This window comes from Lepidochelys kempii, chromosome 1, assembly GCF_965140265.1.
Source record: "Lepidochelys kempii isolate rLepKem1 chromosome 1, rLepKem1.hap2, whole genome shotgun sequence".
Lineage (NCBI taxonomy): Eukaryota > Metazoa > Chordata > Testudines > Cheloniidae > Lepidochelys > Lepidochelys kempii.
The window spans coordinates 235,931,579-235,951,645 of record NC_133256.1 but is presented as its reverse complement, the minus strand read 5'-3'; the positions used below and the strand labels follow the sequence as shown (position 1 = coordinate 235,951,645).

The following is a 20,067-nucleotide window of genomic DNA, read 5'->3' as shown; positions in this document are numbered from 1 at the left end:
GCAAGGATTAATGAGTTTTGTGGAGAGCATTGCAGAAGCTGAATTTCATCATGCATGGTCTCAGTCCATTTCCCAGTGGACGTGTCCACATCACAGTGGCTGAGATCTTAAACTAAATAATTTCAGACTAGAAATCGGGTGCAGATTTTTAACGGTGCAGGTAATTAACCATTTAAACAATTTACCTAGGTATGAAGTGGTTTCCACCATCATTTCAAGTCTTTAAATCAAGAATGGATGTCGACTTTAGACCAGACAGAAGTTATGAATATGCAGGAATTACTGGGTCACGTTTTACAGCCTGTCTTATGCACATGTTAAAACTAGCTGATCATAATGGTCTTTTCTGGTATTAAAATCCATGAATCACAAAAAACAACTGAAATTCTTGGCTTCAGGAACAAATAGTGTACATGGTACACCAAATCCTATGTAACAGCTGACTATGTAAGAAAGATTTTGCCCAGCCATTGTGAGTAATGGATGCTTACAAATCTGCCAAGATATTTTTGTCTCTAGTTTTGTTAACTGAGGTCCTGCTTAACGAATGAAGAGTGGAAAGAAACAGCTATATCGGTCTTCGAAGCTGAAATGGATTTTAAATGGAGGTCACACAGTAGTAAATAAATCAGAGATCAGTGGGTTTGGCAGTGCTGTAACTAGCCATTTTAGCTCCCAGGACGAGCAAGCACATTTGCACCCCCTACCATTTTTTTCCTGCCCCATTTTTCCACTCCCGCAGCTTTGCACCCCACTTGTCCCTCTCTGGTTACAACCCTGGGCTTTGGTGTCAAGAAAAAAGTGTACCGGCTACTTTCAGGAGTTAAAAATGAACATCCATCTATTTATACGCTGGACTGAATATTACTTTAGGAAGATTCTTGCCCTTTACCTCAAAATATACTAAAACACTAAGTAATCACAGTAGAAGATACACCAGGGCCCCTTCTTTTATTTGTTTAGAGCACTCTGCATTCAGTTTAATCTGTAAAGGGATTTATCAGATCTACTCTTCTGCAAAATTATGTTAGTGCACAGTATAATCTGGTCTATAATAGCCTTGTGAAGTTCTATTCATCAGCTTGTTTGGTGTGGGTAATTTTTCTGTCATGTAAAATATCAATTTTTTTCACATTCATCACCACAGTCATTGCAAGAATGCATTTTGTGCTTGTACTAGTAAGTTTTCATTGTGCTATAGCAAGGCTAGTGTATGTATACATATTGTTCCAGCGATGTGACATATTTTAGCTCCAAAGTACTAAGTTTGATCCATTGTCATTCCTTCCACTGCCACAATATACCTAAGAATATAAATGGAGAATTCCATTATATGGAAGCTCATCCATGTTTCTTCTGATTCTTGTCATTTAAAAAAAGCTTTCCTACTCTGGTTTGGTTAACGTATTTTCTTATTCTCTTGTTCTGTACATATAATCTGAAACATTGTCCTACAGCTTTCAACATATGATTATGTAAGAAACATTGGAGGCCAAGGGCATGTTTCAGCAAACTGAGGGTTGTAGTTGGCATTTTAAAATGCTTCTGAGCTATGTTTCGCTGTGTTTTACAAAGAGTTGAGAAAAACCTTCTGCAAATTGTAGTTATTATCGGCTTTATCTTGCAGCCATGGACCTCAGTGGGACAGCCTGCAGATAGGAAGGGACTGTCTGTACACACATTCCACTTTGGACAAATGAAAAGCCCTGGACTTCACTAAATAATTGCCTCCAGACAGCTGTTGACTGTATGTTCACAAATTCTCACTCAAATTAATCCATTTTGGATCAGATGGGTTTATGTATACTATTTTGGCACAAGAGAGCTATCTCCTTCATATAGTAGAACACCTTCTTTGTATTTGTAAATATGCCCCTTTCTCATCAAACCTGTTTTGGAGCTCCTAGGACATGTAGATGTGGTTGAATGTAATTCTGTGGCGCACAGAAGAACACAATGAAAGGCTTAGTATGGAAATTACAAAATTGTTTACAGGAGTTACAGGGACATACGAGTGGCATTGAAGATAGGAAAAGGGCCAAGTAAAAGATGCGGGTAATACAAAAGGAGGATAGATGGAGAAAAGGAACAGTAAAATGAATGAATAGGAAAATGGTGAGAGAAAGAACAGAGGAGAGAGGTATAAACAAAAATAGATTGAAGAGGATTGTGAGAGAGTTTTGTTAGCCTATCAAACTATAAATGTACTCGTTATTCAGATCCAGAAGAGGCATCACAACACTATAAGAGGCAGTGTTGTAGCCATTCTTTTCTGGAGATATGATGTGGAGGCATATTTCCAGGAATGAAAGGCAAAACAAGTTGGCACCTCCCACATGTAGACAATACATAGGTCCCAGTTCAGCTTAGCACTGGCTCATTAACTTCAGTGGGACTTAAACAGCTGCTTAAAATCAGGCACCTGCTTAAGTGCTTTGTTGAATCAGGACCATAGATGGGAACATACACTCTAACCCCGTCACCCGTGCACACTTGTGTTTGGACAAGCATTGAGATTAATAGAAAATAATGAAAAAGTACTTAAACTATATCCTCTTGTTTCGATTTATGGGTAGTCTGAGACAAGAAGGGTGCAATAATTTTGGAGGTACCGCACCTGTGAATAAAAGAATTTAGTATATTTTGTATGATATTTATGGATATTTTAGGGTTGATTGCATCTTTCTTCCTTGCTATTCATATCGGGTCTTCGCGATCCATTTTGCAACTCTCATACAAAAACATGAATTATACATTTATTTTAGAGACACCATCTATGTAATTTTCAGGTCCTGCATGAGCAGATGGTCACAGTTATGCTAAGATAAGATCACAGTGGCATGCTTTTAAAATATAGTCAGATAAATTACTGCAGCTGAAATGAGATTGGGAAATATAACAATTCCCCTAAAAATTTCCAAATGTCAAACTCTTAATCGGATAGGGAAAGAATCAAATATTACTTATAGTATGCAGCATGTTTATCCTATTAAGATTTTTTTAAATCTTACAAAAATTACAGAAAGGTTTAGAAATGTATATGAATCTGAATAATACTTGCACTTACACTAGCTATAATAAAACTGGAAGGGATATTGATCCTCTCACTTCAAGGAAGAAAATTAACTTGGGTCAAGCAGACATTTCCCCTGTGCTACAGTATTAAGCAAATAGATACATTATGGATGCTTGGGTCTTCCTCTGCAGCATCCACTATTGGCCACTCCTAGAGACAAGTATAACAATAGGTGGACTAGCTGTTATTCTTGGTTACCCATAGATTAATAAATTACTGTACATGTCCTACAATACACAATGCAATAATCACATAGTATTAACATTTAACTTGCACTAGTTCTCAACTCTTCTTAACTATGTTGCCAGGTCCCCTGAACTAAATAGTTGCTTAGCTGCAGAAAACATGATAAACGTCCTCACAGAGTGGGAATTAAGAGACTGAAATGACATAGCTGAAGCACATTGACTTTACAGTGGTTTAGAAAGTCTTCCTTTGTAAATGCCAAGATATTGTAATAAAGGACTGTTGATATACCAGAAAATGAGCTAAGATGGTTTTCAGGAGCACAGATGGCTAATTGGCTTCACTTGCTAGATTGTCATTTTAATTAAATTTTAATAGGAGGAATTTCAAAGCCATAATTGATGTCTTATGATAAATATGCTTCTTTACCAATGACCTATTGCTAACCTTTATTTCCCCCCAGTCTTGATAGAGAATGCTGTGGCAGAGCTATCTACAGCCATCTCCCATCTCATCCATGTTTTCAGCAGCAGCTTCCACACAGATTTTCGGCCTGCAAAAATACTTAGAAGCCCTTCATGTGCAGATGTCGACCTAGATCCCCACTTTAGCTTCACTGTTTATGCAGCCCACAACATCCCAGCAGCCTGGCTGAAAAGGTAAGAGGTGCCAGTCGTTCTCTTTAGAAGGGCTTCTTTCCCTCATGTATATTACAGCTAGCTGCAGTGCATGGCTGCTGCCTGTTTTGTGTTGCTGTTATGAAAACACAGATCAGATTCAGATCTAGTGTAAGCAGAGGCAGCTGTATTATTTTCCAGGAAGCTGCACCCACTTACACCGAAGAGAGGTCCTTTTTGGAGCATTCTAGGTAGGGGAGCATAGGTGGAGGACTCAGGAGGCAACCTGAGACAAGTGTGGGAGGACAGTGGCAGGGTGGGTAGCTGCCCTGGCAGGAGTGTGTTAGTGAGAGACCTGCCAAGAGAGAGGGTTGTGGATGAAGGGGGAGAGGGGTTTCCTACCTGCCCATGGAGAGGGGTGTGGCAGGGTGCATGTGGGCCCTGCATAATGAGTGGTGCATGGTTTGAGGCCATCTTGCTGAGTCAGTGGAGCTGCACCTGCTTACAGCAGGTCTGAATTTGACCTGAGCAATGGCATTCATGGTAGATGTATTTAAACCATGATTACCAGGCTACACCTATGCTGTGACAATTTTTGTTTACAGATGATGGTTAAAAACGTTTGTAGTTTTATCGGCCTGAGTGTATCTGGTACATTAAGCACCTCGGAGAAAAACAGAGGGAGACCACTTTAATAAAAGAAAAAAACGAATAAAAATAATCTATGCCACATTATTTATTTGTTCAATTAGTGTCTCTTCAAATGGCTGGTTTTCCTACTTTACTGTAAAGTGAACACTTTCCCCTCACCACACCAAGGCAATCAAGAGAGGGTCAGATGACTGCAGTCTGGCAGCATTATTGTTGCAGGGGGACATGCGGTTTTCTAGATTTTTATTAATGTTTTTCCCATGCACTCACTTTTCCTTGAATTGCAGATGACTAATTAAAACACAATGGGATCATTTGCATTAGAACATTAGCAAAGGAATGTTCTATATAGCATTTAGCTATAATTAGCAGTTTAATAAAAATTTCAGAAAATTTGCATTACTGAAGATAATAGATACAGAAGCATAATCACCGCTTTGGTTCTGCAGATGGTTGTACTGTTCCCAGTGTATTTTATTTTAAGGTTTTACCACTAACAGGTGAAATTACATGTGGCCTAGAGGCCGCTGATCACTTGAGCACCATCTCAATATACAGACATATGAGAAAATGAGAATAATTTTTCTTTCTAAATCTCCCTCTCCGATCTTTCCAACATTCAGTAGCTAAAATAGTCTTCCTTTCCTACCACTGCAGCTCTGTAACCTACCTTTCTGCCTTTACTGGCCTTTACTGGCTCCCTGCCTCTTTTCACATTCAAATTTCTCATTCTTACTTCTGAGGCACTGCACAATTCTGGCCCTCACATCTAAGCTCTTGTTTCAGCCTGTTCACAATTTTGTACAATTATGCTCCTGCTGTTCTTCTCATCTTGTTGCTTCCTTTGTCTGCCTGTCCCATGTCTTCCACCCTTCCAGCTGCTCCCTCCTGCCCCCCACTTCCTACTACACCCAGAACAACTTTCCCTGTTCTAGTAAAGAAGAAGCCTCATCTCTGTCCTTCTCCTTAAAACTCACTTCTGCTGCCTGGATTCCTGTCACTGGCTTTCCCCTCTGTGCCATGGATTCCTCATTCCTAGCCTTACTTTCTTCTTAAAATAGATAATGTACAGAACCTTACAAGTTACAGAACAATATAATGATACAAATTATATCTGTGTTTTCCATGTTGTCTACCTAATTTAAACCCTGATCCTGCAAAGACTTTAGCATGTGCTAAACTTCGTGCACTGTAAGCGATGCTATTGACTTAAATTAAACTATTCACAACATTTAAAGTTAGGAATACATCTTTCCAAGAAGGAGGCCTTAGAGCTTAAGTTCTTTGGGATAGGGACTGCATTTATAAAGCATTCTTACAGTGTTCTATTGCAATTTAAATAATAAAATCCAGGACTCTGTCTTGTCAGTGTTTATCTTTTGTTTCATAACTTTAATTTATTAATTGTAGGATAAAAGTATAAATGTCATTGTTGTCATATTTAAGACCAGATTCAATTCCTATTAGTTATAATTAAGTATTGCATCCTTTTTCTTCATTGAGTTCTTCATTTGAGTTCTCCCTGCTGATTCCTCATCTTTGTCCCCTCAGCTGAATAGAAACATATATAATATAATAAATAATATTCTTGGAAAAAATCAACACGGACTCATTTATAAAGAAGGCAAAAATAGGAACCTCGAGTTGCCAAACCCCTTCAGATTTGCTGTTCAAATTGACTCCCTAGCTCTACACTATGCCTATAGTTCTTGTTCAGAATCTCGGAAGGAGACAATGTTTTGCAAGAAGGGGGAACCCTTTCAAGAAGAGCAGATATTCTAATATTTCACCACTTGGGGCTGATATTGCATATGATTTCAATGATGTAGAATCTGAAACCAAACCACAGCCCTGAAATTGTTTTGAACCCAAAACTTCAACCATAATCTAAACCGAACCAGGTGAGTGTCCAACACTGTCACTGACCAGCATAATAATAAATCCACATACAGTAATAATTACACATCTCTGTAAGCATTATAGTCTCTTTACAGATGTGGAACCTGGGGCACAAAGAGGTTTACTGTTGCCCAGTGTTACACAATGGAAACCTAATCCTATGCACCTTAAAGTCACTGGTAAAACTCCCATTGATTACAGTGGTAACGGGTCAGGCTTAGTCAGTAACATAGCTGGGAACAGAAACCAACACTCCTCTACTCTAACAATCAAATAATAATATGCTTTTATTAAAACACTAGCATAAGCCTGACTATTTCACTTCTGTCTATAAGGATGAGCTTTTCAGCATTCTGACTAGCTAACTCCAAATTTAATCTATAAGGTATGTTTAATTGTAATTAATCTTTTATGTTTTTTTCTTTGTAGCTACAAGCTCTTCTCCTTTTCCTGTTCTTTAACCTATGCTGGGAAGAAAATATGTCAAGAGATGAACTGCAAAAATATGCCAGTTAAAAAGTCTTTTTTTTTCCTGGCAAACTGGAATGAGAAGTAAGTTTTAATCTTCATTTGAAGGATGCTAGTCTGCCTCATTTTACACAATCAATATTAGATTCTAAAAAATGGAGGGGAAAAGGTGTCTTCTAGAGATGTCTTCCCTCAACCCACCTAGCAATATTGTTAACCTATCCAACTATACTCTCAGCCCAGCAGAAGCAGCTGTCCTATCTCGGGGTCTCTTCTTCTGCCCCTCCACCCCCACGAACATGATACAGTTCTGTGGTGACCTAGAATCCTATTTTCGACGTCTCCGACTCAAGGAATATTTCCAAAATACCTCCTAACAACATACTAATCCACAGAGGCCTCCCTACCAACACTACAAAAAGAAGGATTCTAGGTGGACTCCTCCTGAAGGTCGAAACAGCAGACTGGACTTCTACATAGAGTGCTTCCGCCGACGTGCACGGGCTGAAATTGTGGAAAAGTAGCATCACTTGCCCCATAATCTCAGCCATGCAGAACGCAATGCCATCCACAGCCTCAGAGGCATCCGATGAAGTGAGCTGTAGCTCACGAAAGCTCATGCTCAAATAAATTGGTTAGTCTCTAAGGTGACACAAGTACTCCTTTTCTTTTTGCAAATACAGACTAACACGGCTGTTACTCTGAAACCTTCTAGAGATGGTATCGGCTCATTTCACAGGTAGTAATAATGTTCTAAATACACCAGCATGGTAATATAAAGCTAAGTGCAATGGATAAAAGTTGGTACCTGGACATACGCTCTAATCTGTCATTATCCTGCGTTTAGGGCACCAGTTTCATAGATTCATAGATATTTAGGTCAGAAGGGACCATTATGATCATCTAGTCTGACCTCCTGCACAATGCAGGCCACAGAATTTCACCCACCACTGCTAAAAAAGACCTCACACCTATATCTGTGCTATTGAAGTCCTCAAATTGTAGTTTGAAGACCTCAAGGAGCAGAGAATCCTCCAGCAAGTGACCCGTGCCCCATGCTACAGAGGAAGGCGAAAAACCTCCAGGGCCTTCCAATCTGCCCTGGAGGAAAATTCCTTCCCGACCCCAAATATGGCGATCAGCTAAACCCTGAGCATATGGGCAAGATTCATCAGCCAGATACTACAGAAAATTCTTTCCCGCGTAACTTGGATCTTACCCCATCTAAAAACCCATCACAGGCCATTGGGTCTATTTACCATGAATATTTAATTACCAAAACCATGTTATCCCATCATACCATCTCCTCCATAAACTTATCGAGTTTAATCTTAAAGCAAGATAGATCTTTTGCCCCCACTACTTCCCTCGGAAGGCTATTCCAAAACTTCACTCCTCTGATGGTTAGAAACCTTCGTCTAATTTCTAATCTAAATTTCCTAGTGGCCAGTTTATATCCATTTGTTCTTGTGTCCACATTGGTACTGAGTTTAAATAATTCCTCTCCCTCTCTGGTATTTATCCCTCTGATATATTTATAGAGAGCAATCATATCTCCCCTCAACCTTCTTTTAGTTAGGCTAAACAAGCCAAGCTCCCTGAGTCTCCTTTCATAAGACAAGTTTTCCATTCCTCGGATCATCCTAGTAGCCCTTCTCTGTACCTGTTCCAGTTTGAATTCATCCTTCTTAAACATGGGAGACCAGAACTGCACACAGTATTCCAGGTGAGGTCTCACCAGTGCCTTATATAACGGTACTAAAACCTCCTTATCCCTACTGGAAATACCTCTCCTGATGCATCCCAAGACGACATTAGCTTTTTTCACAGCCATATCACATTGGCAGCTCATAGTCATCCTATGATCAACCAATACTCCAAGGTCCTTTTCCTCCTCCGTTACTTCTAGTTGATGCGTCCCTAGCTTATAACTAAAATTCTTGTTATTAATCCCTAAATGCATGACCTTACACTTCTCACTATTAAATTTCATCCTATTCCTATTACTCCAGTTTACAAGGTCATCCAGATCCTCCTGTAGGGTATCCCTGTCCTTCTCTAAATTAGCAATACCTCCCAGCTTTGTATCATCTGCAAACTTTATTAGCACACTCCCACTTTTTGTGCCCAGGTCAGTAATAAAAAGATTAAATAAGATTGGTCCCAAAACTGATCCTTGAGGAACTCCACTGGTAATCTCCCTCCAACTTGACAGTTCACCTTTCAGTAGGACCCGTTGTAGTCTCCCCTTTAACCAATTCCCTATCCACCTTTCAATTTTCCTATTGATGCCCATCTTATCCAATTTAACTAATAATTCCCCATGTGGCACAGTATCAAACGCCTTACTAAAATCTAAGTAAATTAGATCCACTGCGTTTCCTTTATCTAAAAAATCTGTTACTCTCTCAAAGAAGGAGATCAGGTTGGTTTGGCCCGATCTACCTTTTGTAAAACCATGTTGTATTTTGTCCCATTTACCATTGACTTCAATGTCCTTAACTACCTTCTCCTTCAAAATTTTTTCCAAGACCTTGCATACTACAGATGTCAAACTAACAGGCCTATAATTACTTGGATCACTTTTTTTCCCTTTCTTAAAAATAGGAACTATGTTAGCAATTCTCCAATCATACGGTACAACCCCTGAGTTTACAGATTCATTAAAAATTCTTGCTAATGGGCTTGCAATTTCTTGTGCCAATTCTTTTAATATTCTTGGATGAAGATTATCTGGGCCCCCCGATTTAGTCCCATTAAGCTGTTTGAGTTTCGCTTCTACCTCAGATATGGTGATGTCTACCTCCATATCCTCATTCCCATTTATCATGCTACCATTATCCCTAAGATCCTCTTTAGTCTTATTAAAGACTGAGGCAAAGTATTTGTTTAGATATTGGGCCATGCCTAGATTATCCTTGACCTCCACTCCATCCTCAGTTTTTAGCGGTCCCACTTCTTCTTTCTTTGTTTTCTTCCTATTTATATGACTATAGAACCTTTTACTATTGGTTTTAATTCCCTTTGCAAGGTCCAACTCTACTTGACTTTTAGCCTGTCTCACTTTATCCCTACATATTCTGACCTCAATAAGGTAGCTTTCCTTACTGATCCCTCCCTTCTTCCACTCCCTATATGCTTTCTGCTTTTTCTTAATTACCTCTCTAAGATGCTTGCTCATCCAGCTTGGTCTACAACTCCTGCCTATGAATTTTTTCCCCTTTCTTGGGATGCAGGCTTCCGATAGCTTCTGCAGCTTTAATTTAAAATAATCCCAGGCCTCCTCTACCTTTAAACCCATAAATTCTTCAGTCCAATCCACTTCCCTAACTAATTTCCTTAATTTTTGAAAGTCAGCCCTTTTGAAATCAAAAACCCTAGTTGCAGATTTATTTTTGTTAATCCTTCCATTCAGTTTGAACTGAATTAGCTCATGATCACTTGAGCCAAGATTATCCCCTACAACCATTTCCTCTATGAGGTCCTCATTACTCACCAAGACCAAATCTAAAATGGCATCCCCTCTAGTCGGTTCAGCAACTACTTGCTGAAGGAATCCATCAGCTATCGCATCTAGGAAAATCTGAGCCCTATTATTATTACTAGCACTCGTCCTCCAGTCTATATCTGGGAAGTTAAAGTCTCCCATGATCACACAGTTTCCATTAGTATTTACTTTATTAAAAACATTAAAAAGGGCTCTATCCATATCCAAATTAGATCCCGGCGGTCTATAGCACACCCCAAGCACTATCCCAGGGGAGGATAGTGGGCCAAAAGGACACTCTGTGCACGGATGTTCCTTTTTATGCAAATAGAATCCCCACAGATTGTAGTGATCGGTAAGTGAAGGGGTGGGGAGCAATGAGTGGACAAGCCAGGAGAAGGAGGGCGATGGATCAGGCTGAGAGCCTGGCTTCTGGGGACACACGTTATCCTTCTGGGACTGAGCACAAACTGAAGGGAAATGTAAATGCAGCCCCAGGCTGTATTTGTGGTCGTCAGTAATCCCTCTGTATCGAAGATGCTTGAAAGAGATGCTTTTTATTCAGTGAGTCAGTTTCCAACTGCCTCTGCCTATGAGAGCATGGGTCTCTGCCTTGCTCCTCCCCCAGACTTCCTGCCTGGAAAGCTAAACCACTTAAAGATACAGTTCCCAATACTACAAATGTCACTTTCCAGCACAGGGCCGTCCATGCTGGGGAGCCACCTTTAAAGGGGCAGGTGGGGTGGGAAGGGCTTTGGAACAAAAGTCAGCTGGGAGTCCTTGGTAACACAGATTCAAGGGATCTGCACTGCAAGGGAGCAGGGAGTGAGCTTGAGTCTTGCGCAGAAACATAAGGCCTCTGCAATGATGTCCCTTCCCCACCCCCCGCCCAGAGGATCCATGGGGTTTGCAAACTGGACCCTCAGTTTCTTCAGTGGGTGGGAAGAAACACCCGTCTCTGCAATGGAAGAAAGAAGGACATTCAGGGAGTTTCCTGGTTGCTTTGTAAGTGTGTTCGCACAGGGACACATTCTGGCCCAAGTTTTCGCTAGCGTCTGCCTTCTGATAATCACGTGCAGATCTCATTGAAGCTGACGGACAGCTTTTAACTTCTTGACCTGAAAAATTAAACATGACTTTGTCATTAAATCATTTTTTTAAATCATTCCCTCCTGTTCAACCTTTTCTCTTTATTATTACACCTCTCTGTGTACAATGATAGCTATTAAAAAGTCAACAGTTACCTTACTGTGGTATGTGAGAGAATGTGGTTTGCTAGGGTTAAGTCCAAGTTTCTGCCTCCCCTTGTGTGGGTGCTCAGGTGAAAGTAATGATGCTGGGCACTACAGGCTAATCAGGCTCCCCAGCAGAAAAGCATAAACCCTGTAGAAGTAGTTGTTTTGGAAGGCAGAAGGGGAAGTTATTTGGAGCAACACAGATTCCACTCACCCTTACTATAGGGCTGAGAGTAGGTTTTTTCTTCATATTTCTCACAACGTCAGGCCCTCTTGTTTTGTTGCTGTAATTATCCTATCAGATAACAAAATCTTTAGTAGGAGTGTGGGCAGCCTGACTGGTTTACATTCTGCATTTTATATCAGCTAAACTTTTTCAGCAGTTTACATCCTGTTATTACCTATTCAAAAAGATGACTAAGACACTACCATATAGCAAATGTTAACAAATGTTGACTCTTCAGTGGTGACCACTGAAGTTATACATTTAAGTAAAGTTTGGTTTGACAAATGCAATCATCTGACATGGGGTAATGTAATTACAATTGTGTTGTATGATTTTTTTCTCTTGCTTGATTTTTGATGTTGAGTATTTTATTGTCATTCAGGGCTAAAGGAGAGAACTACAGTGCTCACTGTTTGAATCTTTACAAATGCTGGTTAACATAGGCAATTGTTCTCTTTATGTGTACAATTCTTCTTCTGTATTTATTTTCAATTGTTATCACCATTTGCGTACCGTTTTCTTTTTAAGATCATTGCTTATCTGGAATACAAAGGAAACAATCTGCTGATGTGAGTTTAAGTCTAAGGATCAGATACATCAGCAAGGAAGAAAAGAATAAAATAGAGTTGTTCTTTTATTAAAAGAAAGTTGATTCTGATTTGCATTGTGGCCTGCCAGAGATTTCTGATAAGCAGCAGTTCATCTTCAGTCAGTTCAAAAAAGTAAGGAGGAAAGTACTGCTAGGGAAGTATCAGAGGAATATGTCTCTTGTGGATATTCTTGGCTGCCTAAGAAGTGGTCACCTTTCTAATATGCATCCCAGGAAATCTGTATTTATAGGAGAAGATTTTTTTTCAGGAGTCGGAGACCCATCTGATATAGTAAGAAACTCCTCAGCAAAAAAACAAACAAAGAAGTCTGACTTCTGATTCTACCTGAACACAGAAGTTAGGAAATCATATAATTAAAGAGTCATGGGTTCTGTTATCAGCTCTGCAGCTGAAGTGCAATATTAAGGGGTTACAATTCCACTCACTGAGGTCCTTTTAAAAAAAAAAAAAGAAAAGAAAAAGATATTTCTGTATACATGTGTGGTGGTTTGAGAACTGTGTTAAAATTGTGAGCTCTCACTTGAAATTCCCTGCGGGTTCCCTGGTCCTGCTTGCAGAATAGGGAGTTCTGTAGGGAAGTATGTAATCTGCGTCTTTCAGGGTACACAGCAATAGACTGACTCTGAGGCTATGTCTACACAGCAAAAAAAACAACAACAACAACAACAAAGCCCATGGCTGGCCAGGCCAGCTGGCTCAGGCTCACAAGGCTCAGACTGCGGAGCTGTATCACTGCTGTTTGGATGTCTGGACTCGAGCTGGAGCCCAAGCTCTATGACCCTGTAAGGTGGGAGGGTCCAGAGCTTAGTCTCCAGCCTGAGCTTGGAAGTCTATACAGCAGTTAGACAGCTCCACAACCCAAGCCCTGCAAGCCTGAGTCAGCTGGCCTGGGCCAGCTGTGAGTTTGTTGTTGATGTGTAGACATATGCTTAGGGCACGTCTACACTGGCAAAGTTACAGCACCGTTCAGAAAGCGCTGAAGGGAAACCGCTGTTGTGTATTCACACTGTCAGCTGCCTGCGCAATAGTGTGTTCACACTTGTGGCACTTGCTGCGGTATTCGGAGCGGTGCACTCTGGGCAGTTATCCCACAGAGAACCTCTTCCTCTTCTGCTGCTAAGACTTGTGGGAAGGCAGAGGAGATTGCATGGCATCCGGGTCCTGTCCCAATGACCCATGATGCATTGCTTCACAGAAATCCCTGTGCTACTGTCTGCATTTGGTGCCATCTTTCAATGGTTTGTGTATTGCGCGCCCTGCCTCTTCGGGCTGCAGGAATGGATCCCGAACTGCTGACCAGTATGCTGCTTGCTCTGACCAACACATCACGAGTGGCAGTGGAGTTATTCCTTAAACTACAAAGGCAAAAGGAGTGTGACATTGATCTCGCCACGCGTAGTAGCTATGACACGAGATCGCTTGTGGCATTCACGGAGGTGGTGACCACAGTGGAACACCGTTTCTGGGCTCGGGAAATAAGCACTGAGTGGTGGAATCACATAGTGATGCATGTCTGGGATGATGAGCAGTGGCTGCAGAACTTTCGGATGAGGAAAGCCACATTCATGGGACTGTGTGATAAGCGCACTCCAGCCCTGTGGTGCAAGGACATGAGAATGAGAGCTGCCCTGCCCTTGGAGAAGTATGTGGCGATTGCACTGTGGAAGCTGGCTACTCCAGACTGCTACCGATTGGTCACTAACCAGTTCAGAGTGGGAAAGTCGACTGTTGGACTCGTGGTGATGGAAGTGTGCAGGGCCATTAATTGCATCCTGCTCCGAAAGACCATGATTCTGAGCAATATGCATGACATTGTAAATGGCTGTGCTCAAATGGCTTTCCCTAACCATGGAGGGGAGATAGATGGCATGCATATTCCAATTCTGGCACCAGCCCACCTAGCTACCAAGTAGATTAATCTCAAGCGATATTTCTCAATGGTTCTCTGGCACTTGTGGATCACCATGGCCATTTCACAGACATTAGCACAGGCTGGTCTGGAAAGGTGCATGCATCTTTCGGAACACTGGCTTATTTAAGAAGCTGCAAGCAGGGTCTTTCTTCCCGGTCCAGAAGATCACCGTAGGGGAAGTCAAAATGCCCATTGTGATCCTGGGAGACCCCACCTACCCCTTAATGCTGTGGCTTATGAAGCCATACACGGGGCAACTTGACAGCAGCAAGGAGTTGTTCAACAACAGGCTGAGAAAGTGCAGAATGACTGTTGAGTGTGCTTTTGGCTGTTTAAAAGCTCGCTGGTGATTCCTCTATGGGAAGCTGGACCTGGCCGATGACAATATTCTTATGCTTATAGCTGCGTGCTGTATGCTCCATAATATTTGTGAAGAGAAGGGTGAAAGCTTCACTCAGGGCTGGTATATATGAACTCTAGCCAGAATAAATTAAGCCATACAATATCCTTCTGAAGTATTATTTGTTTTACAGACAAGTCACCAAATGGTGACATGTCTTATCAAAGACCACAGAAGAAATCTGTGGCAGAGCAATATTACAGTTAAGTTCTCCTAGCTCTTGGCCTTGTGCTATTGCTTTAGAAGTGTCTCTCCACTCAGTCGAAGATGAAGAGAAATTGTTCTATAGAATAGCTTATGAAGTTATATAGAATAGAATAGCTCATGAAAGAGGTAGTGAACCATTCACTTTTTGTTGGGATATATTTCTTTTGCCGTCTTCTATGTAGAGCTAATTTCACTCTCTTATTTATGCACTAGTTTTTAATTGGTCCTTTCTTTTTAAAAGGAGACATGAGTGACAACAGGGCCATTAGGAAGAGATGCTAAAGGGTCATCTGGATTTATGTCCAGCAACAGCTCAATCAGCTGATGGAGGAATTTTGTGCTGGCAGCTAATTGGATATAGCTGAGAAAAGTGAGGCTCATTAATTTAGATTAGAAAGGATTGAGTTATCAATATGGGCAAGAGAGAGAGAAATGGAGGGGAAGATTTTGCTGAGTAGAAGCCCAGACAAGGAGTTCCTAAGGAAGATATATATATTTATATGGTTTCTATTTTGGCGTACTCTAACCATAGGGAGGGGAGGCAGCTCAAGACTTTGTCAAGTGTCTAATATTTTGGCTAAACCAGAAACCCTAACAGAGGTTTTTTGTGTTTGAAACTAAGCTTCTTGTGAATTCTCACTTTCTTTGCTTCTCACTTGCTCTTTCCCACCTTTTGTCTGGAATGTCTGTTCAGATTTTAGTTTTGTTGGGGCAAAACCTAATATAATAGAGCTCCGGTTTTCATTATGGTCTTTGGGTGCTACTGTTGTATACATTTTAATTATCCTGTGCACTGAATGAGACAGGGATCCTGTTTTTAAAAAAATAGTATGTGATCATGTAATTAGAGAGGTTTCAGAGTAGCAGCCACGTTAGTCTGTATTCACAAAAAGAAAAGGAGTACTTGTGGCACCTTAGAGACAAACAAATCTATTTGAGCATAAGCTTTCGTGAGCTACAGCTCACTTCATCGGATGCATTCAGTGGAAAATACAGTGGGGAGTTTTATATACATAGAGAACATGAAACAATGGGTGTTACCATACACACTGTAGAGGAGACTGATCACTTAAGGTGAGCTATTACCAGCAGGAGAGCAGGGGGAAAAAACCTTTTGTAGTGATAATGCAGGTGGGCCATTTCCAGCAGTTGACAAGAACTTCTGAGGAACAGTGTGGTGGGGTGGGGGAATAAACATGGGGAAATAGTTTTACTTTGTGTAATGACCCATCCACTCCCAATCTTTATTCAAGCCTAAGTTAATTGTATCCAGTTTTCAAATTAATTCTAATTCAGCAGTCTCTCCTTGGAGTCTGTTCGTGAAGTTTTTTTGTTGAAGAATTGCAACTTTTCGGTCTGTAATTGAGTGACCAAAGAGATTGAAGTATTCTCCGACTGGTTTTTGAACATTATAATTATTGAGGTCTGTTTTGTGTCCCTTTATTCTTTTAGGTAGAGACTGTCCAGTTTGACCAATGTACATGGCAGAGGGGCATTGCTGGCACATGATGGCATATATCACATTGGTAGATGTGCAGGTGAACGAGCCTCTGACAGTGTGGCTGATGTGATTAGGCCCTATGATGGTGTCCCCTGAATAGATATATGGACACAGTTGGCAACGGGCTTTGTTGCAAGGATAGGTTCCTGGGTTAGTGGTTCTGTTGTGTGGTGTGTGGTTGCTGGTGAGTATTTGCTTCAGGTTGGGGGCTGTCTGTAAGCAAGGACTGGCCTGTCTCCCAAGATCTGTGAGAGTGATGGGTCATCCTTCAGGATAGGTTGTAGATCCTTGATGATGCGTTGGAGAGGTTTTAGTTGGGGGCTGAAGGTGATGGCTAGTGGCGTTCTGTTATTTTCTTTGTTGGGCCTGTCCTGTAGTAGGTGACTTCTGGGTACTCTTCTGGCTCTGTCAATCTGTTTCTTCACTTCAGCAGGTGGGTATTGTAGTTGTAAGAATGCTTGATAGAGATCTTGTAGATGTTTGTCTCTGTCTGAGGGGTTGGAGCAAATGCGGTTGTATCATAGAGCATGGCTGTAGACAATGGATCGCCATGATGAATGTACACAGGCAAACTTCATTCTGGCATTTTCTATTTTTTGAGTGATTGCCTTAACAACCTTAATAATGTTTGCAGTGTTGTTTTGGCAGTGTGGATAAGGAAATATATTTTACTCAACCACATAGAGCTGTTTTTTGGATCTTCAGTGTAAGCTTGAAAGCTTCTCTCTTTCACCAACAGGAGTTGGTTCAGTAAAAGATTGTATCACCCACCTTCAACCTTAATAATGTTCTTTTAATTTAGCTTTTTTTGTTTAACTTCGTAGGATTTTAAAAAAACAAACTAAATAAAAATAATTTCATCATGTTGATACTCACATGAATTATAAGCAGCACTGGACCTCTGCACTTAATGGCATTACTGATAGCTATAGTAGGTTGTCATCCTTTATATGGATTAGCATTATACGGCGATGAGACATACTTTGCCACTGGGTTTCACAGATATTTGCTGACACCAGAGGAATGGTGAGGCTCTGAAATCTTGATTTCCACTCCAGGCTCTGGAGGAGTGCATCCTCTAGTGGGCACAGACTCTTCTGCTTGTTTTCCCCTTCTGTCCCATCTCCTCCAACCTGTCCCTGTCAGTCCTGTCTCATTGCCCTAGCCTACTTGCCCAGGCAGTCCTAATCACCCTTTGCACTGCAGCTCCTTGTCAGATCTGTCTCTTTTCCTTCTCTGCCCCAATTCTTCCACCACGATCACCACTGGTTGCTAATCTTAGTCTTCGTCCAGCCAGTCCTAATTTCCTCCCCTTCCCACAGCTCCTTATTTGATCTCATTGTTCCCACCAGCTAATTGTCTCCCACTTCCATTTCTCTCACTGGCTCTCCATCTTCTCACTGAGCTTGTAGTCCTAGTACTCTTGTCCAACCATTCCCAGATCCCCTTTATCTCCCATTCACATTTTCTCTCCCTGCATCTGGTCCCAGTCCACCAGATTCCTTGTCCCAGTCTGCTCTTTTCCCTGCCCCTGATCTCCATTTGACTCAGACAGTTTCTTTCTCCATGTTGCCCGAGTGCCACCCAGATGATCACTGAGAGGACAGATGAAACACAGTGAGAGCAGCTATTACAGAGAGAGTCATTCTGGGCCTATATAGCCCTGGACTGGGCTTAGACCATGATTCTGCAACCTGATGATGTGAATGGAATCCATTGAAGTCAGGATCTAAGGTCTTGGACTGTAAATTCTTCATATGGCCTTGTGATCTGCTTGCACAGTTCATCTGTTTTATGGTGGTTTATGTATGTGAGCAACAAGATGCAATCTACTCCTAGACAGTGTGAATTGAACGTAATATCAAATGTCACATTTCCTCTTAGGTCTAAAATAAGGCTTTGCATTTGGCCTATACCTTCTAAAGTTTGAGCTATCACCTCAAAGAGTCAGAGTTGAACTCCTTTCAAATTACTAGCAGCTGAAGGTTGCAGCATGTCATGGTTACAGGGCAAGCTGTGACTTGAGCCCTTTTACAGTCCCTCTCAAGTGCACCTCTCAGATGGCAGGCTTTGCTTTCTTCATCTCTCTCAAGGGTAGAGCCCTGCAGTTCAAACACTCTTAGACTGTATCTCTGGATTTCAGAACTGCCACCACTCCCCCTGCCCCTTTCCCAACCGTGTTAACACAACAGGCCCAACTGCATTTGGCATCTGCAAGAAACTTTTCTCCAGGAGGCTGTGACAAACAGCTGACTGAAGTGACTCAAAACAGCTTCTTCAAAACAAATGTATTGTTTGTTCACTCAAAGGTACATTGCAATCAGAGAGTAGGGTTAAAACCACAAAAGTCCTACATTTCCCTGGCAGCTTGGGCAAGCCTCACTTACATGGACCCATCCCACAGGGTCTGTGTTTCAGTTCCTCTGAGTGTCCCCTCAAGCAGTGGCTGATGACTGAATTCCCTCTCCCTCTCGAGAGGAAGTTTTTAACTGTTCAGTGTTCCAGTGATCTTAGACTCTGAACCTTGGCAAACCAGCTGTATAATTTGCATGGAGTCTGGAAATAGCATCTTCCTAATTAATAACCCACCCATTGTTCTCTTAACACCCTGGAAGTTGTTTATGCAGAGGTGATTTATCTCTGACCATTGTTTTGTTTCCTATTTGCTGCTGTTAATAGTCCCTTTTTATTTAATCCACATCATCAGACAGAATAATATCAAGCAGGTAAACTGAGGTACACAGAATATTTATAAGTAATACAGGTTTCAGAGGAACAGCCGTGTTAGTCTGTATTCGCAAAAAGAAAAGGAGTACTTGTGGCACCTTAGAGACTAACCAATTTATTTGAGCATGAGCTTTCGTGAGCTACAGCTCACTTCATCAGATGTTTACCGTGGAAACTGCAGCAGACTTTATATACACACAGAAATCATGAAACAATACCTCCTCCCAGTGGGGTGGGAGGAGGTATTGTTTCATGATTTCTGTGTGTATATAAAGTCTGCTGCAGTTTCCACGGTAAACATCTGATGAAGTGAGCTGTAGCTCACGAAAGCTCATGCTCAAATAAATTGGTTAGTCTCTAAGGTGCCACAAGTACTCCTTTTCTTTTTATAAGTAATACAGTTATCTCCCATGGTCTGTACACACTCTATATCACTCGAAATTTTCCTGATAGGCAATAAGGTCTTGGATTTGATCTATGGCCTCAGTCTCATGATGATCTGGCCATTCTAAAAGTTGTCTTTTAATATAGCTCTTTTTTTAAATGCCTACTTTTAGTAGTGCTATGTATTTTGCCATGACAAAGTCCAAGTGAAGCCTCCAGCAAAAGCGAAGTAGAGAATCTGTGTCTTGTAATATGAAGGATATATTTTCCACTTGGTTACAAGACTAATGAGGCTTCCTGGCATTCCTGGTGAAAATGTTTGCCCGGTTTATGAGTAATCTTTTATCTCCTGTATAATAAAGTGGAGGGCTTTTTTCTCCCCTTGCATCAGATCTTTTAAGATGTTTAAGGTTGAGTACTCATGTTTTAGGTTTCAGAGGAACAGCCGTGTTAGTCTGTATTCGCAAAAAGAAAAGGAGG

General features: G+C 41.2%; 1 protein-coding gene across 1 annotated transcript in view; it reads left to right on the top strand.

The window, feature by feature from the left end:
- Positions 1-20,067, top strand: part of PIK3C2G (phosphatidylinositol-4-phosphate 3-kinase catalytic subunit type 2 gamma) — a 278,348-nt gene that overhangs the window by 53,307 nt on the left and 204,974 nt on the right. Inside the window, exons 10-11 of the mRNA XM_073335036.1 lie at positions 3,726-3,921; positions 6,859-6,981. Coding sequence (XP_073191137.1) covers positions 3,726-3,921; positions 6,859-6,981 — 319 coding nt within the window. The remainder of the gene's footprint in view (positions 1-3,725; positions 3,922-6,858; positions 6,982-20,067) is intronic.